Consider the following 19,744-nt stretch of genomic DNA (forward strand, 5'->3'; position numbering starts at 1 on the left):
TCTTTCAGTGGTGGTGAGAAGAGTGGCCAAGGTCCTGGGCCTCGAGCTGCCTTCAGTGGTGGTCAGGACTAACCTCCTGACAGAGGTGCTTTAGGCTTGGGCTTCCACTTCTGAACCCCTTTTGCCCTTTAATGAAGCCCTTGCTGATGTCCTGCTGGGGACCTAGTCCAAACGCAGCACAGGGACTCCTGTGAACATGACAATTGCATGCCACCATAGACCTGATCCAAAATGACCCAATGTTCCTAACGCAGCACCCAACCCCTGAGAGCTTGGTCATCCAAGCCTCCACGTCCCTGGGCACATTCCCTTCCGCACTTCTGGATAGAGAATCCAAGAAGCTGGATCAGCTTGGGAAGAAGATTTTTTTTTTCTCCAACCTGGCATTGCGGTCTGTAAGCATCTCTTGCCTTTTGGGCTGTTACACCCATACTTTATGGGACACAGCTGTGCAGGTGATGCCACAGGTCCCAGAGGAGGCTGGGGCAATTCTCTCCCAAGCTGTTTCTGAAGGGAGAGATGCAGCAAAGTTCACAATACGATATGGCTGGATACAACACACTCTCTAGGCAAATTGGTTGTATTGACGGCACCACATCTGGTTTAGGACGTCTGACTATTTGGGGGATGTCCTTCCACTCTTATAGACATGCCTGTTGATGGCACCCATGTCTTTGGAGACAAAGCATACTCGGCGCTTGGGCTACGGCCAGGTCATTAGGCCTTGCAGCTGCCCCTTGCACTTAGCTTTTTGCCCCTTTTGTGGCACCCAACCACGTCTGCTCCCTGCCAGCCACCGTGCTGTGCGTGCTGCCAAGCCTTTGCGTGGCCAGGGATGTGAGATCCACCGTCTTTGTGGATCAGGGAGCCAGGGTTTAGCCAGTCCACTATCTTACCCATACGTTTCCTCCATTGTCATTCATAATGCCCCAATAGGATTTATATTTGGTTCTTAACTTTTTATTGTGCCTTTCCTTTGAGCCGCTCCATAATTGTCCTTTCAGACATCTAATATTAAAAACTGCCTTCCTTGTGACCATTACGTCTGCCCGCAGCGTGAGTGAGCTGCTGGCATTGTCATCTAAGCCACCCTGCCTTTCCGTCTATCCTGAGACAGTGATGCTTTGCATGAGGGCTCTATTTTTGCGTAAAGTGGTCACACACTTTCATGTAGACTAATCCATCACATTGCCTACTTTTTACGCACCCCCTCATCCTTCTAAGGAAGAGGAGAGACTCCACCGCCTGGACCCAAAAAGAGCACTAGTGTTCTACCTTGATAATACCAAAGAGTTCCAGGTGGATGATCAACTCTTTGTTGTTTATGTGGGTATGAAGAGAGGTTGGGCAGTGCAGAAGAGAACCATCTTTAGATGGGTTGTTCTCTGCATTAAAGGGAGCTACGCATTGGCTAAAAAGCAACCCTCAGAGGGTTTGCGCGCTAACTGTACTAGAGCGAGAACTGCAACCACTGAGTTAGCATGTGGAGTTCCAGTCGTGGACATCTGTCAGGCAGCAACGTGGGCTTCACTGCACATGTTTACTAAACACTACTGCCTGGAAAGTCAGGTCCGAAGGGATGGTATTTTGCCAGTCCGGTCCTGCAGGACTTCCTAGTATGATCTTGGTTCGCAGAACCACCTCCAGGGATGGTATTGCTTGGCTGTGTATTGTAAGGTAAAGAATCTGCAACTAGAAAAAAAACTATCAGATGAACAAGTTACCTTTTGTAACGACTTATCTAGTTGCAGATTCCTTACCGACTCATCCATCCTCCCCACTCTACGAACTGATTTATAGGGACAGAAACTTCCCTTTCAGGGCCCCAGTTTTGACACAAAAGTGTTCAGTGTTCCTCATGGCTCTGCGCTCCTTGCATGGCAAGTCATGAAAAGAAACTGTCAGCACACTGGCGTGGTGCCTATATAGGTCCCGCAACGACATATCTGGTGCACATGCCGGCAATGGGCATGGAGCGAACTAACACCATCTGATGACGCACAGGGGTACTGCCTGAGAAAAATCTCCATATCCAGACTGATGCTTGGGGGAAATTCTAAGGTAAGGAATCTGCAACTAGAATATGTCTCTACCAGAAAAAGTGTTACCGAAGGTAAGTAACTTGTTCAACTTGTGGTCAGTGTTTGCTTTGTTTTGTCATGGTTTTTGCAAAACTTGTTGGGCAAGCTGCCGGGCCCACATCAATCTTTACAACACATCATTGGCTTAAAAAAAAAGTATGTTTTTGGTCTTAAAACACAATTATTGCCGTAGTGTTCCCCGACTTCTAAGACAACTATAGTATGTGTGGATGTGCGCCTTGTAAAAGGGCCGAAAATTGACTCTCACAGTGAAGTAAGCCAATGGCTGAAGTGGGCGGACCCATTGTCTCATGATGCATGCTATAATGGGCAAAAAAAAAATGAATGACACAATAACAAACCAATTAATGAAGAGGGGTGGTTGAAAGCCTCAGTAAGTAAATAAATTATACCTATACTTTCTAGTAAAATTAAAAGGTCTTGCTTAACACCCGACATAAAAAGTGAATACAATTTGATTTGTTTAGAACACAGAGTCTATTTAATAGCAAAAGACATTGGTACAGGCACACTTAATATCTGAAGCTTTACTCTAACAACTAATAAATTATTTGAAAATACTGATGAGAGAAAGAAAAGCATTATAAACTTATGCATAAAGAGACAATATAGATAATTTGTCGTTGATTGGTTCTTCGAGCAAATATAAAGTCAGTGAGTAGAAGGTAGATAAATTAGTTGACTTCCGTAACTGGCAGGGGCAAACGGAGGAAACTAAATACAGAGAAATACCAATAAGTCAAGAAAACAACAAATGTCTATAAATAAAGAAGAAAACACAAAAAAGTAATTATACTGGGAGCCCTAATTATATGCAAGCCTTAGGATCCAAGCTTTTCCAGAAGCTCTGCTGTGTGCGCATGAATTAACAAACCACACATATCTTAACTCACTGCTTTACATAATCGGCCACGTGTATTTCAAGCCCGAGTTCTCAGAAGTAAATATTTCTTCTTAAAAGGCCAGATAGTGTGTCAAAAGCAGCTTCAGATACTCCACATGGAAACATTTAGACCTATAGCGCAACCAGCTGTCTGTGGTCCAGTTGGTGTTCTTAATTTCACACACTGCATCCAGGACATCGAATTGATTTTAATTTCTGAAGCATGTGCTAAAAAGGGCAAATAACGCAGGTGCTAGGTTTTCCGATCTTCATCGGTAGATTCCACATCTTGAGTATTGATGGAGCCAAGTCAACACGAATTGAAAACAGAACTGCTTCTTCTTACATTGCGACTTTGATGCATGATGTCGGCCTCTGTTTTTCGAGACCACAGCTCAATATGCATGTGTTGCGTCAAATGGTTTGGACCTATGCTGCACGTCTGAAATGCTTTGTCTGTTTCTTTCTTTTCATTTCTCAAGCTCACTATTTGGAAAAGGTAGTCAAAGGTACTGTATCCATAATCCTTTGTTGACCAAGCCGAATATATGCGTATACATTATATTGTAGTAAATACATCATCATACTTCACTAAATAAATACATGTATGTTCACTGAACACGGGAAGCATGCACCGTTACATGACTGTGTTTATTTCACTGAATATGTGTACACCTTGCTCTTGTGAGAAGGCAGCATGTATGTATAAACATTCTTTCAATGTCAGCTGTTTGCCAAAATTAACTACAACCCATTTCATTCGTACAAGTTTATATTCATATGTGTTCAGTATTAAACTGTTGTTTTACGCCAGTGTTAACAACAGATTTGCTCGCTATGCAGTGGGATGTGTTATGAATTTTGTTATTCCACCCTTTTACCTTAGTGTGGTTAACACATATTTAGCTTCTTGGAGTCATACATTTATAATTACATATGCATGCCTTAGATTTTGCTTAGTAGTCTTAAAAGATGACATTTCATTTAAGGACATTTCTGGCGGGGCAATGACTGAACACTGCTACTCTGCTTGGGTCACATTTGTGTTACTTGTTATATATGGTGGCCAACTATTTTTCTTTTTGACAGAGCTTGTGCTTGTTTAACTGGCTAAGTCACATTATCACATAAGTATTGAATATATGCAGTGTAGTATTGTGTATGTGGCTTTTGGTGTAAAAGATTGACTTGAGTTACGCACAAGGCCTGTGCAATGGCTAAAGCTGGACTTACCACCACAGGTGTTGGAGCAGCAGGTTGAAGGATATGCCAGTGCAGACTTTTGATATAGCATGCACATGTGTGTGACACAGCCTCAGTAATGTAGCATGTATTTGGGCTCAGTGGAGCATTTGTATGTACACATCTCGTACTATTTGAAATTGAGTGTCAGAATTTAACATTTATTTCTTTCCTATTTCTTCTTCAATGGTTTACGTTGAAGTGTAAGCCAGGCAGAGCATAATGGAATGTTTTTAAAGATGCCTTCTGATTGGCTGGGTACTTTTGAGGCAGCTGGAACAATGCAACGCTAGAGACAGATGGCATATGATGGATATGTACCTTCTTGTGAACTTGTGTACTTCTATCATTATTTTCTTCTCTTGTTTGGTGTGTGCGCACACACACACACACACACCTCTCTTGCTTTCCACAAGCACCAGTGATAAGCCACTGTTTTGCTTTCATACAGATGAGTTATTTTCACATGACCTCTTTCTCCTAAATTAAGGATTTCAGCAGATGGAAAGCCTGGACAAAATCGCTATATTTTCCACATGCAATATAACAAAATACATACTTGTTAACATGTATATTATGGTCCTATAATGCACTTTTGTGTTATAGTGACATTAGCTAGTATTACAACTTTTGGTCAGTGTGGCTTATCATGTCTCAATAAATGTTTATACATGTAATATATGTATAGGTACGCATGTATATACATCACTTTTGCATCAATATATACCTGTAATTACACATTTTTATATATTGCTATGGCTCACAGTGTTCTTTGTATATTTAACAAAAAAGATAGCTGACATTGCAGGACTTTGCTATTAAAGGGAAACTCCAGCCCTTTCGCTATGCCTGACCAGTATTGTCAGTATTTTGAATTACGAGGGATACTCTATTTGACTCTAACGTAATTATATACTAGGCCAAACAAATTGAAACTGAATGCAAAAGAAAACATGTTGAATGTATTGAATATTAAAAGTATAGTACCTAGATACACATTTTGATGTCATTGACTTTGGTTGCTATGTCCTCCTTCTTTTGAATCCCAGAGATTTTAGTTGCCAACAAATTCATAAGGAGTATCCTGGCCTCAATTACAATCTAAGTAGCATTGTAATTGAACAATCTAAGTTTGTCATAGTGAGATTGTTCAGAAATTGAAGAAGGAAAGTGTACTACTTGAATGACTTTTGTTGCCTATGACAGATTTGTTTTTTGTTATTTAACAACAAATGAGTTTGCAAAAAAAAAAAATATGGTGCCTCTCAGCACTTTGAAGAAGCCGTCATTTGTGTGCAGTTTTTTAATACATCGGTAGAACGAGTGATCATACATGTGTTTCTGTACTGAGCTGTTTCGCATTCCTTTCTTTCCTAAATGTTTTGAACTTTGTGTGAAACCATGTTTCATGTTTGTTTTAGAAATTTATAATAAAAGCTTTTTAATGCATTTATACAGGATAGAGAGAATAGGGATATTTTACAAAAACAACTAATCCAGGAAAGACAATTTTCCACAACTCTTTTATGTATTAACGGAAGTAGATGCTAAAAAGAGGTTAAAAGATAATATCAAAGAAAACTGATATCTTTTTTTTAAAAGTTGCTAAACAGGTATCGTGAACTTCACTGTCTAGTTCAGTCTTTAGACGTGATCTTAAAAATATTTTAAAATGTTTTTCTCTAAACGTTTAGTTTTTCACAGAGAATTCAAACCATAGTCCTTCCTACTAAGGATATGTTTGTTGGGGCTCATCTGTCCAGGATTTCCCGCTCCAAATATCTGTATTAATCTTCTTTTGGATGGAAATTGGGATTTGTTTTGCATTTATGAGCTAGACCAAATTTAAATAGCAGAACAGGATTACTTGTGATACATTTTCTTTTCAGCTGTTACAACACCTAACTAAGCTTAATCTTACTGGCAACCCTTTTATTTTGGTTTTTCCAACACCAAAAATACATCTGTGTGTATTAAGTAATTATTTTAACTTGTACAATGATACAACATATTGTAACCCTCATGATCATGTCTCACCTCCAATTCCTAAAGGGGTGAAATCAAAGGACTGCTTTTGTGAGTGTCTGTACAACTAGACCGGGGCAAAGCAATTGCCATATTTATGTAACGTGTCATCATGATACGGGCTACCATGTGGTGAAATGCCATATTTTCAGCACCAGGGACTTTTATTTTATAATTTTCATGTTTTTTTAAATTGAAGACATTTTATAATTATAAACCTGATATAAAAAATTATTTTAATGTTTTCCCAAATTTTCCCTTCTTGCTCAATAAAAGCAGACAAGATGGGATATAAAGGTAAAAGCATAAAAGGCGTAGGGAGACTGTCACACAAAAAGATCACTCTGCTATTTGTCTTGAAGCACGTCACAATCGTGTTTTTGTTGATTCACTCAATGTTTTATTGTGGTCCTTATAGTATATCATGTATGTCTGTCCTAAGTAATCAAATCTGCACAGCCGTTACATTTAGTTGGAAATCCTGTCAGTCCTGTCCCATCCGTTTGCAGCCTGAACCCCACTGTCTGTTAGAATAGATGTTAATCTGCTTCACAATTTCCCAGGCTTTGCTTATTCTGTAAAAGGAATGTATTTTGGGCATAAAGTATAGTTTGTAAACTGGTCTATACTTTGTGCATGTTTTTTTTCAAATTAAAAGCACTGTAATTTCACATGGATATGGCTTGGCTCTTCAACAACGCACCTATAATTATTTCTCTACTGAGCAGCAAAAACAGTTTCATTATTAAATTTGGATCCACAATTAGCAACAAGGTGTTCTAACATTAATTTTAATTACAAATCATTACATAGGCATATTAGAGATTGCTACTTTGGTCACAACAATTCCTTAATTCTACACACCAGTTCTGTTTTGCTTTGTTCCCTTGTTGCTTTGATAACGAAGAACAATTTTCGTCTAGTCTGACAACATTATTGAATCCTATCCTATTCTGTACAGGTGTGTGGTACATCTTATAGTGCCTTACTTTTTTGCTTGACAAATTAAATTCACTTGGTATTATAACTGATTTCCATTCATGTGCATTTACAGTATTTCTGCTTCTATAAGGGCCTGTTAATAGTGAATGTTATGCATTTGTTCTTATGACGTTAAAGCAACATAGCACTTAAGTGACATTCTCTTGGTTTCCTTGTCTGACAGAGGGGTGTCCAGGCTTGTGCAACAGCAATGGCAGGTGTGCCTTGGACCAAAATGGTTGGCATTGTGTCTGTCAGCCAGGGTGGCGGGGAGCAGGCTGTGATGTTGCCATGGAAACCCTCTGCACTGATGGAAAGGACAACGAAGGAGGTACAGTCTAACGCACTTCAGTCATAAGTAATAACAGATAATGCTGATTAATTCAAATGAAATATAAAAACAAATATCTGCACATTGTTTTCTGGTTTAACTGCCAAGAAATATTCTGTGTTGGAATTATGTGCATTCCTTTTATAATGTTAAACCCTGTATCAAGAAGGAAAATGGGGAATGGAAGGGGAAATTACAGTTAAAGCAAATGGCAAAGGAAGTCTGAAAGGTTCGATAAAGGTGAGCAGTCTCCTTTGTGGGTGATATTTGTGAGACTCTACATACATTGTTTAGTTTTGTTGGTTTGTTGGTTCTTGACAAAGACCTGGAGTGATTTTCACGTAAACTGTTTGATTCTTTTTGTGCATCCTGGCTTGTAATAGGTTCCAAATACCTACCTATGTGTTTGATCTATATTCATCCTCAAAGGTCTTCAAAAGAATACAACTTAGGCACTGGCATATCTGAAACCAAATCCCCCTTAGCCTGAGATAACTGAACAGTTTATTTTACTCTGTAAGGAATATCTGTCTGAGAGCCACAGCCCAACCAGTCTATCAAACAGAGTATTTACAGGCCACAACCTTAAACAACTTATATTGGGTTGTACTATAGTACCCCACTGCTAAATTAAATGCTGAATGAAAGAACAAGCATTGGTAAATGAATTAGGTTTCACCTATGTGATTTGTAATAATTGTTTTTGTTGTAATTCAATATGTTTGACAGTTGGTGCAGTGCTGGTTGAAGGTGTGCACTTATTGTAGATACCTATGTTGAACCCCAGCTTGCTTCTTGCTTGAGGACCACCTGTGTTTTTATTTCTTGGTGCTTGTGACATCGGAGGATTTCCTCTAGTGGAGTGTTTTAGGGGTGATTGCTGTTTGTGACGTAAGCTGTGTATTAAAGGTACATATGAAAACTGCGGGTGGCATGGATGAGCCTATGCTCATACCTGCCCTCCCAAAGCTAAGCAGACCCCGGCATCTCGCACATAGTTGGCTCAGTTTTGGGGAGGAGGAGGAACAAGAAGACAGAGAGAAACCGGTAGGAGACAGTTTACATCTAATCAAGAGGCTGGCAATTTTCCTAAAAAGAGGAGGGTCTGGATTAAGTTGAAGAGTTTTAGAGTAGCTTGATTAAGAATAGATCACTATATGTGCGCTATACGTGAATTCCCTGTGCCACACCCTTTCTCGGTAATCTCCGAATTATCGGTTGAACTGCACAGTAAAGGAAATTCATGCATATATTATATTTTATTAGTGTTATTTTGCTGCAGCCTATTACTAGCATGAATCCTCCCTGCACCTTTCACTTTTACCTTAAATTAATAAGTACTGAAGAAGGTTTCATGAAGCACAAGGTCACAGTTGCTCCAACTACAAACTTCGGCCTTGTGATAGTAATTGTAAATACTACATAGAGGTTAACAAAGTGTATTTCCACTGGCCTGAAAAAACAGAAGTATGCGTAGTGTTCAAGGAGACTGAGGCAAGGCACTTTTCACCCTTATTGTTAGATGTGATGAAATGGATGCAGAAAGCGAAGCTCGAAACGAGGAGGATGAAATCCGGTGGACTCTCAAATACTTAAAATACACGTATTTGCCATTGTGGTCTTTGAGCAAAAAAATACAGTGAATGTTGTGGAACACTGCTGAACTGCCTCATTTTATGAAATACCGCAACATTGTTCTGCAAAATCATGCTATGCATTGCAGAAGTTATAACTGGTAGTTTGGAATATATGTAACAAAATAAAACCATCACTGCGGTTATGCTGTAACTGAGGCTCTATACTCATGGTCGCCGCCGTCTCCACCATAATCTGAAGACACTTCATATCAGACACTCACAAAATGTTCAGATCCATAAACAGGGCAATGCTGAGCAACCACAACTCCTAGCATGCAAAGTGTTACTCTTATGTTATTTTGTTGGTAGTAGTCTCTGGTGGATGTAGCGTGATCTGCAGCTTTGAAAGCCTCTGAAGAATCGGGCTTCTTGGTCCAAATCACACATGCGCTCTACAAAAGGACACACCCCATGATACCTCAAATAAGACAAATAGTTTCTTTGCGTTGTAAAGGTAAATTAAGCCAGACAGAAATACAAGAAAAATCTGTGCACAAATGAGATTTCTATTATATGTTTATAAGTAAAATCGCTACAGACAAATATATTAAGTACAATTCATGGAAAAACATACACAGTACTGTATTAGAAAGAACCATCACTTAACATAAAAGTAGCTTGAACATTTGAACAGCCTGTCTCTTTCCTGGCAATGGAAGCCAAGCTGCTGCACCTAGGGAAGAGATCAGGGAAGGAGGGAACAACCATGCTGGGGAGCCAGGTTAGAGACTGGCTTTGGCCAAAGGAATGGAGTGAAAAAGGGATAATCAAAGAGGCGGGGACAGAGGAACTGATGTGAGTGGGCCAGGATAAAATAACGGTCCTGTTTAGCAGACCAAAAAGGAAGAACTCAGCGTATGTAGTAGTGGGTGTGTTAAAAGTGAGCAATACGGCTCTGCTGCATTAGAGACATGGGCCAAAGTGTATAAGAACAAGGGAGAGCGAAATATTGCAAATCCTTTTAAAGATAAAGTTCCCCAGAAGCGAATGAAAACAGTACTTGGACCTCAAGACACTGATGAGAGCAAACACATGAGGAACAACAGGAAATAGTATACTACAGCCAATAGAAATGGAGGGAAAGTAAGCGGCAGGCACCTGAACAAACAAGCAATGAAAAGCAGTGGAAAGCAAAGGGGTGGGATGTAAGCCCCTTTTAAGATTTATATTGAAAACAATAGATTTCACAATCACAGTGCAAGCAGTATGGAGGCGGAACCTAAAAAGGACTGAAACATGTGGAAGGAGGTCATTTAACACAAGGAATCTCTAAACCTCATAAGAGCTCACTCCACAGCTTTGGTCACAGGGTACATTAGCAGTCAGGGGGAATTTTTGATAAATCAGTCTCATTTGGAGATGAATTAAAATATAATTTTTCAGCTAAAAGGGTATGCAATTGATTAAAAACAGTTCCATGCAATATTTTGTTAGAGTACATAGCTTTAAAATAAAATAGACAATTGATTGATCAGATAATTGGTCAGAGCGGTTCTCAAAGTTAAAAAGCGAGCTATTGTTAACAATATTTTGTTAGTCTCCATGCTAGAGCAGTGTAAGAGGCTACTGGAAGGAAAATACTGGTTGTCAGTCCAACAACACAGGATCATTGCTTATTTACTCTACTCTACATGATGCTTCCGGAACAAAGGGAAGAGCGGTTGCCTTTTTGACATCAGAGTGTTTGGGTATGGTAACAGAAAATTACTCAGTGGCACTGGACTGCCAAAAAACTTTTGTGCAGCCCTGAACTTTCCATGTTTGCATGTCATTTTTTGTGTAAGCTAAAACTGGTAACACTCCAAGCCTAGGTTTTGTGTAGAGGCATCTATAATTCTCTGACTGTATAATTCTCAAGAGAAGCACTATTTAATCTATGTAAACTGACATTAAAAAATGTAAATTGTAGCACATTAGACATTTGTGATAATGTCTTCAGAGTAATTTCCATCATGACACTGGTGATAACAAAACACACATGACTCTGTGAACATTCGTGAGTAAAATGAGTTTTAAACTCTCGATCTGTTTTTAACATATTTTTTATTAATTTTCCTAACCACAATCTTAAGAAAATGTAACTTCTGTCACAGGTTTCTTTATTCAGAACCTAAATGGCAAAATGTATGGCTCACTCCCATAACCATGCAAACTTTAGAAAGACATATACACGGGGCTTTAAGTGGGATGCAAACAGTTGGGGAGGAGGGGTCTGTAAATGAGGACAAGGCCTGTATAACTATAGACATGACTTAAAATGTAAACTACATTTCTGTGATTTCTAGTGTGTGCTACCTGGCCGGTATTTTGGTTCCTCTCTGTACTTTCTATTATTGCATCCAGATATGTAATACAATTGACATACACCTACAACCAACAAGGGCTATTGGCTTTGTCAGTGATTGTCTCTGAGCTCTGCAGACAGGTCAACAATTGTATGACCATGTATTCTGGACACCTTTGTGACCCATTGGCAGGCATTGTATGGACCAGTTTCAATGTCTGTTTTTAATTACTACCAGGTCTGAGGCCCGGAGGGACCCATCCCTGAATATACATTTCCATTTAGCTAGTCTGTAGTCCAGTCTGACCGGGCTTTTGTTGTGTCCATTCGGATTAGCGCCACGGTTTAGTAATGTTTACGTGAGGGGGGGAGTGAAATGGGGGAAAAGATCAAACAAAGGGTAACTTCATCCCCGCAGCAGATGGAGATGGTGCAGAGTGCACCTCAAGTGTTAATCCTAAATTTCATTTCCTTGCTCACATTGGCCTTCCTGCTCCCATTAATCCAGTTGGTGTTGCCCTTGGGGGCTCTAGCACTTCTCTTGTTCATCTGCTATGGTAGAAGTTCCATGCCTTTACAGAGTCTAGTGACATTTGACCTCTCCACACCTCCCTGTGTAATATGGGGCCTTCTGCTGTGCCCATTTTTTTACGTTCCTGCAACCACATTCTGTGTGTTGCCCCCCCTTGCATGTTTCAGTGCTGAGTGATTTACCCTTTAACCACTATTAGACCTCAGTTTGGTTTGGCACATGCTAGACATAATGAACGCAGAGCGAGATACAGCTAACATGACGGAGCAGAGAACCATTTCCCCCCCATAAGTTCTGACAATAAAAAGCATCATCATGCCAAATCCCAGATACGTGTAAATTAGACACTGTTCAGCGCAAAGTCGGAAGGGTCCCAAAAAAAAAGAAGACCGAGAAGAGGGAGATGAAAGGGGGAGTGCTGTGAGAAAATTGTTTTAATCCACGACCTTAGAGGTCCCATGCCGAGCACTACTGCCAGAAGCAAATCACAGTCATCAGAAGTGTTGGTGGGAAGGAAATTGCTAAATGCAGATAGTTTCATGATAATATAACATAATGGTACTACTGCCAAATTTACAAGAAAATTAGAGATTCTACAATTAAGAACTAAACTTTTCATCAATTACACCACCTCCTGATGGAGAAGGCTAGTTTAGCACTAAGGAGAGGCTATGCATCATATTCATGAGGTAATGTATGTAGTGCACATATTTCATCATCTAGACACCCTAGTTATTGTTCAGTTTTATTATGGCGACCCCGCAACTTTTAATGAAGTTGTAGGCTTTGTCTTGATATTGTACATGTTTATGGCCATTCACTTAGCATATGAAAATGTTGTTATTTGTTTTAATTTTTGCTTATGGGTCGATATCAAGCAGGGTTTGTTGACCAGTGTTTTTATGCCTGTTCGGAGCTTCAACAGACCTGCCAACTCACACAGGGCCACAGTGTCACACCGTTTCGGCTCACTTCACACGGTCACTCGGTGAGAAGCCGAAATCACACAATGGCAGCAAAAATGAGATGAAAACCTCTGTAAACTGTGGATTTCCAGCTCGTTTTCAGAGTCCGTAAGCAGTCAAGGTCAATTAAAAATTGTGAAAACACCCCAGGACATCAGTGACAGCCTTGATGACCCTTTTATTTTTTGGGGGAGAGGCTGAGAGCCAGGTTGCCTTTTGGGTAGCTCTCAGCATGAGTCCCCGCCCGCTCGTCATACATTGAAATTCATGTGTAAATTGGCAGGTATGCTTCCAATCATGAACTTGTTCCTCTCATGCAATCCCTGGCGGCAGCTTCACTTTCACCTCTCTTCATTTGATGCTGAGACCACTGCCTTGAGAAAAATTATACCCAGGCCATTCCTTTTTTGCTACCAATGTACAAACACTTTGTAAGCCCCACAAGAAAGCCTGAAAAAGTAAATACATGTGTGTGAAAGAATGAACTGCCACATTAGTATATGATTCCTCACAAACCTATATCTAAATTATTGCTTTTTGATTCACAGAATAGCTTATCCAGCGTGATTTCCTTATAGCATGGAGATAAATATTACTTCAAATTAAAATTATGCAATTGTTATCATACAGTGGATGCAAATGTACATTGATAGTAACTGTTCAACGTGGAGTGACATCAGACCAACTTGTGGGTATACATTAGTGTCAGGAATAACTGGAGTTAGTATATTTTGGTTTAATAAACATGTGTGATGTATGCAGGAGTCGCACTGCTAATACAAAACTAAGGCTGGCTCTACGGCCTCAACAGTGTTACTCTTACGCATGTGTTGGGAGGAGATAGGTGCAAGCGTACATTCTGTCTGTACACTGTAATGTGGTAAGCACTATCATTTGTGTGATTTAGCTACAAGGGTTAAGCCAGTAAACACACATTATCTCAGGATTAATACTTAAGAATGACACTAGGTGTCCTGGATTGCAAACCGGCCCCCATGCTATGCCAGGAGCACAGTAAATGGACAGTTTGTATAAAACCCATCGGCATGATCCTTCAAATACTGGTTTAACAGCATTGAGGTAACTGCCACATGATGCGGTGTGCCGATGGCTTTCACAGAACAGGTAAATTATTGCTGATGGAAAAAAATGAATAGAAAAAATTGTGGCCATTTGTCAGCATGCCTGCAAGAGCTTAAGCTTAAAGTAAATATTGTATAAATTGAGCTCTACAGCTTTTCTGCTCTTGAAGATGAAAGCTGTTCGAACTATTTGAGGACCCTTTTTTTTGTTTTTTAGATTTTCTGAAGCATAACCGAATAGACATTTAAGCTGATTCAATTTCCACGATATGTGCCATGCCTGGGTCTTTGTTCTTGTACTTTCTATTGATATTCAATCAATGATAAACTATTGAAATTGTTGCTTGTAAAATTCGGATCATTTCCTGTGATTTTAAACAGGGTAGCCACTGTTTATCATCTGGCAGCCATTATCTGAATCAGAAAACTGAAACAGTGTACATTATCTAAGGCAATTTTATTATTTGAATTTACACAGCCAGAAGAAAAAAACAGAAAAAACTTGCATGGACAAGATGCAGTTGAAAACCTGCTGCTTCTGGCCGCTCTACTTTCTCTCTAAATGATTACTTTTGCTATCGCCTGGCATGTGGATCAGCTCTAGAGACTGAAAGTAGTTCCTCGTCACACATGAGAGGTTCAGTGCATCCTGTCCTGTCAGCGCAATTTAGTTTGTACCTTGGTACCTTTGCCTTTGTTATTACATTTAAAATGTAGGTTAATATATTGTGCATTTATGTAAACTAAAAAAATAGGATTGACTGAGCATCTCACTCTGGAAGTCGGCGAGCTTAAGACCTCTGTGTATGTAGTACTTGAGGGGAAATATTTGCTGTTTGGGTATACACAACTTTTTCTGAAACAATAATGAAATTGGCCAACTGGTTATGCAGTTGTCCATGAACCTATAACAACTTAGTATTTGCTGGAATTACTCAAATTCAGTAGAAAGGGAAAAGCAATTTTCTTTCTGTAAGCAATATCACTTTTCCTTCCAAAGACAAGTGAAAAAAAACAGCAGAGGTTAATGTTCAAACCTTAAACTTCAAACAGTGAATCACTTTATTGGTGAGGGCATTTTAATAATAGTAGCATTGGAGAGGTGATCTCTACTGTGATGCTGCTGGACGGTGATTTGTTCTGAAAACCTGATGCTTTATTGCTTCATTGGACACCCCCCTTTCACCTGATGTGGGAATGATAGGTTTGGTTAAAGCAAATTGTGTTCCTTTGTAGGCGTTTCCATTCTGATGCATCTTTCTCCACAGCAATTGATTTTTTATTGAAGTACATGATCCAGATATCTACCATTAAGGACCAATTAGCAATTCTGTCTGTGCCATGGTATGTTTCCCAGCCGTGCTGTAATGGGGAATGTTTCCAGTTTGTTTGCCATGGCCATACATCCCCCATAAACTGATTAATGTAGGTCGTCCTTCAAACCAAACAACTCGCTCCTGCATCTTCTCGTGGCACTCTGTTGTTCTTAATCTCATTTTGTCTGTAAAATCGGATAATTTCCTGGTAACTTTCTCTTTCAGAATCCATTGTCTCGTTTATACATACAATGCTGTCCTTTGACAAGCTGCAGCCACATTCCCAAAACTTGCAGACACTCGTAGACAAAAACAGACCAAGCTTTTGCTTTGTTACCAAACTTTTAAGCAGCACAACGTCGAAAAATTACTGGCCAAGAGGCATCTGATATGGGATCTTTTCCCACTAAGGCAACAACCTCATATTTAGCAACAACTATATTTTGAGCAGAATACGTTGTTTTTGTATCTGTAATGTGGACTTTTTTCGCTAACATTAGAAAGCAAATCGTAAATTATTTTATGCTTAGACTTTGGGCATACCTACTTGGTCTTATTCCTGCCTTTATTGTTTTAACAGCCATGTCTTGAGCCTCAATGCAGTAGTATTTCTAGAGAAAACAAGTGTTAAACCAAAAAGTAAACTGTATACTATGCAGCAGTTGTATGTCAAAAAATAACATAATCCCTAGAACTAGTGGAATCCCTTCTTTCCCCTCAGTGATTCCATTTCATTATACTTTACCTCTCCTAGATAATTTCAGGTGTGAGGTGCTAAGATCACCATCCTCTGTTGAGCACTGTTTGTATTAGTTCCACTATCTCAAATCTATGTGATTTCTATAGAATCCATGGCCCTTTACTTATACGTCATTCGGTGCATGGCTGTAGAAAGATATTATTGTGTTTTTACACTTTGCATGTTTGAAAACAGAGGACCAGATTTTCAGTTTTCAAGGTTACTGATTGATGTGAAAAAAACATGTAGATGTCCCATTCAGTCTGTTTAGAGTGGATTTATGTCTATGCATTCAATTCTTTCAAAGCTGTTCAGAAAAGCGAGATCAGTGGACCATGCATTACACACCTTCTTTCTATGGACCCAGTTCCATTTCTTGGCTTTGATTGCATACTTAGTATTATATAGCTATTTATGGATATAGTACTTCTATAGCACAAACAGCCATAGGCAGCAGAATGCAGCATGTTTACAAAGACAATCATAAATTCAACATGCACGAGGAGAGAAAGCTGGGTTGTGAAAGGTTAATACATTGAGATGTAGTTTTTAGTAGAGAGGTTATTTTTCAACTCTTTTCTAATTTGGAGCATCATTGAGTCGGTCTTTAGGGATACAGGGATGTTGTTCCTGGGTGCACAAATGTAAAAGCCTCTCTCTTGTTTTTTTTGTCTTACACTTCTTAATCTGCAGTCTGATGGTGCCCAGGTAGTGGGTGTTCGGAGGTCAAGCAGAGATGGTAGGCCTGTCTGCAGGATAAGTGGGGGTACTAGCCATAATAGCTTTGTAAATGCTGTAGCTGGTTTTGCGGCTGGAGTTCATTCAGGATTGGGGTAATGTGACCATATTTTTTCAGGCCCTATTACGACCTTCGAGGTGGGAGAGCGGAAGTGCTTGAACAGCAGTTCTGAAGTCGCTTTCTGGAAGAAATTGTTTGATTTTCCTTAGAAGAGAAAGCTGGAACAAGGCTGTTTTTGATTTTTTGGGCGGTATGTTCCTTGAAGGTGTGGTTGGTGTCCATGGTAAAAAAAAGTGACTTAGTATTCTGTGAAAGTTGGGACTCAAAGACTTAAAGGTTCATGTCTCATTGAGCCAGCTTTGTACTGTACCTTATTTATTGCTCCTGGTAAATAACAGGAAATTTGTTTTCAGGTAGGCACTGGACAGCCAAGTCTGGATGATGTCCAAACAATGTTTGAGGTATTGGATGTCTGAAGCAGAGGAGACTTTAGAGTAAAGTTGTGTAATATTGGCATATTGGTGAATCATGGTGGTGTTAAATTTGAGTAGAGCACTAAGTGCCTCCATGTAAAGATTGAAGGTGACAGCAGAAAATATGAATTTGTGGATTTGCTATGTGATGGTAGGCATGTATTTCAAAACAGACACAGCTGTCTGGTACCCTTGCTCACTTTGCCATTGTGAACATAGCCTCTACCATATGCATCATATAGCATTCATGGTTAAAACCCTGTGCCTTTGACTATAGGGCATATAGACCCTGAGGATCTGAAAGCAAAAACCCTTCAAGTACTCTTGTTCCTTCCACCACCCAAAACTCCAAGAAGAGATTTGTGCCATTATGACCAGTATGGTGGATTATTCTATCCAGTGTATGAGAAATCATGCTACACGTCAAAAAAAGAGTTTGATTATTTGTTGACCAATCATCCCACATTACGTGGTATTGTAGGTAATCAGTAGTGTTTCACATAGCGGTATAGCCTGCTGCAGAGGGCTACACCAGGTGTTAAAGACCCTAAACCTGAGGTGTAGGCCTGAGCCAGAGGCAAGGGCCGATAACAAGGGTGAGGCTTTTTCATAACAAGTAAAGGCATATTGGCTGTAAAGCTATTGGAACATTCCACCTACTAAGGCTAGAATGTTATAAACTGAAAAGGGAGAAACAAGAAAAAACATATTGGAATGTATGTGCAGAAGGCTTTATACCAGGCATTAAAAGGCCAGAGCCAGTCCATTGTCTTCATTGGAGCTCTCAACATTCCAGTTTTCTAATTTACATTATAAACAGTCCTAATGTTTCTCTCACAAAACTTAAAAGGAACTGTCTTTTATTTCCCTTTTTAAGTTTTCAACCATCCTTGTATAAATAACATCGGAACAAGGCATGGAAGAATTACTTTTTTTTATCAATCAATCAGTGGGTTCTTGTAGTGCATGTGCTTGTCACCCCAGGGAGGGGGAAGGGGGGTCTCCAGGTGCTGTGGTGGTTCTGGGAGTCTGGACTGGCAGGAGATGGAAGTCAAAAAGGCAGATCCTGAGCTGCTTTCTGAAGTCCTCTAATGAGGTTTATGTGCGTAGGTGATGGGGAGGTTGTTCCAGGACTTGGCGGCGAGGTAGGAGAAGGATCTCCACTGAGTCATTTACAGAAGATGCGGGGGACTTGGGCCAGAGCCAGGGTGAACGATTGTATTCTCTGTTCAGTTGATGGAAGAAGAGGCAGTTGTTGAGATAGGTAGGTCCAGGATTGTGGATTATTAATAAACAGATACAGTTGTGATGTGGAGAAGATCCAGATGGATGAGTCTGAAGCTGGTTTATTACGTTACGTCCAGTTGTCATCACATAAGGTAGTACACCATAAAGCTGCCATCCATCACACCAGGCTCAATCCTTTTTCAACTGTCTGCATGCAAAGCCAGTCCAATCACAACCAGAAAGCCCCTTTGCCATGTTGCTTGGGGCTTTTAAATCCACTCCCTTAGGCTTTTGTAAGGACCAATCACCTGGGTCCTCAACAGTCATAAATGTAGCACACTCAGCAAGGTGAGGAGTACACTTGTACAGAGATAGGGGCACACAAATACTCATTTTCCTTGTCTTTGTACTTTTTAAAGGGTTAGGTAGCACGGCTGGTGTTAGGCAAAAGGCTGGGTATTCTCGTAAATACTAATATGAAGAAGCATTATGGACTACATGTACCGGAGGAAATGGCGAATATCCTTTCCTTGTTATTTTGAAAAAGACTCAAAACAGTTGTGTATTTTGCAATTAAAGTGCCACAAATGTGCAAAATATTCACAGCATACACAAGGAAAGGGAAAAGGCTTTGATAAATCCGTGCAGTGGCATACATATTTGAACAAGTTGAACATAGATGTGGCTTGTGGAGAAATTCATGCAAGAACTCTTAGGTTTAAGCGTCCTGAGCCTGCGTATTAACAACAGTAATAACCATTTGGTCTGTGCACCCACAAACCCAGCAAAAAATTCTGCCTCAAAGACTGTAATAGTAGAAGTGGTTTCTCTAGGGATCATGAATCTTCCTAATTCTGTAACTTTAAGTACACCTTGTTAGAAATATGGTCTCTAGTCAGTGGTCTGCAGCCTGTCTAAGTAGGGACCCTCATTCTAGTCAGGGTAAGGGAGTCACACAGCTAAGATCACCCTTGGTCACCCCCTTGGTAGCTTGGCACAAGCAGTCCGGCTTATCTCAGAGGTAAAGGGTACATTATTTGTAAACACACACACAGCACTTCTTCCTGGCAGAATGTCCTCAGTCCAGAAGTGTTCTACCTTTGTGGTGTCAGAGGTCCAGTACTTACACCCATTTCTGTATTTGAAGTAGGCAAACTTCAAAGAGAAGTCTTTGTAGTGCACAACA

The 19,744-nt window shown here is 40.0% G+C and overlaps 1 protein-coding gene across 8 annotated transcripts in view; it reads left to right on the forward strand.

Annotated features, from left to right (window-relative positions):
- TENM3 (teneurin transmembrane protein 3) overlaps positions 1 to 19,744 on the forward strand; it is a 1,099,611-nt gene that overhangs the window by 965,019 nt on the left and 114,848 nt on the right. For all 8 annotated transcript variants that reach the window (XM_069244742.1, XM_069199199.1, XM_069199207.1 and 5 more), the window contains one exon: positions 7,418 to 7,564. In XM_069244742.1, the coding sequence (XP_069100843.1) occupies positions 7,418 to 7,564 (147 nt within the window). The remainder of the gene's footprint in view (positions 1 to 7,417; positions 7,565 to 19,744) is intronic.

The sequence above is a fragment of the Pleurodeles waltl genome, chromosome 1_2 (assembly GCF_031143425.1).
Source record: "Pleurodeles waltl isolate 20211129_DDA chromosome 1_2, aPleWal1.hap1.20221129, whole genome shotgun sequence".
Classification (NCBI taxonomy): Eukaryota; Metazoa; Chordata; class Amphibia; order Caudata; family Salamandridae; genus Pleurodeles; species Pleurodeles waltl.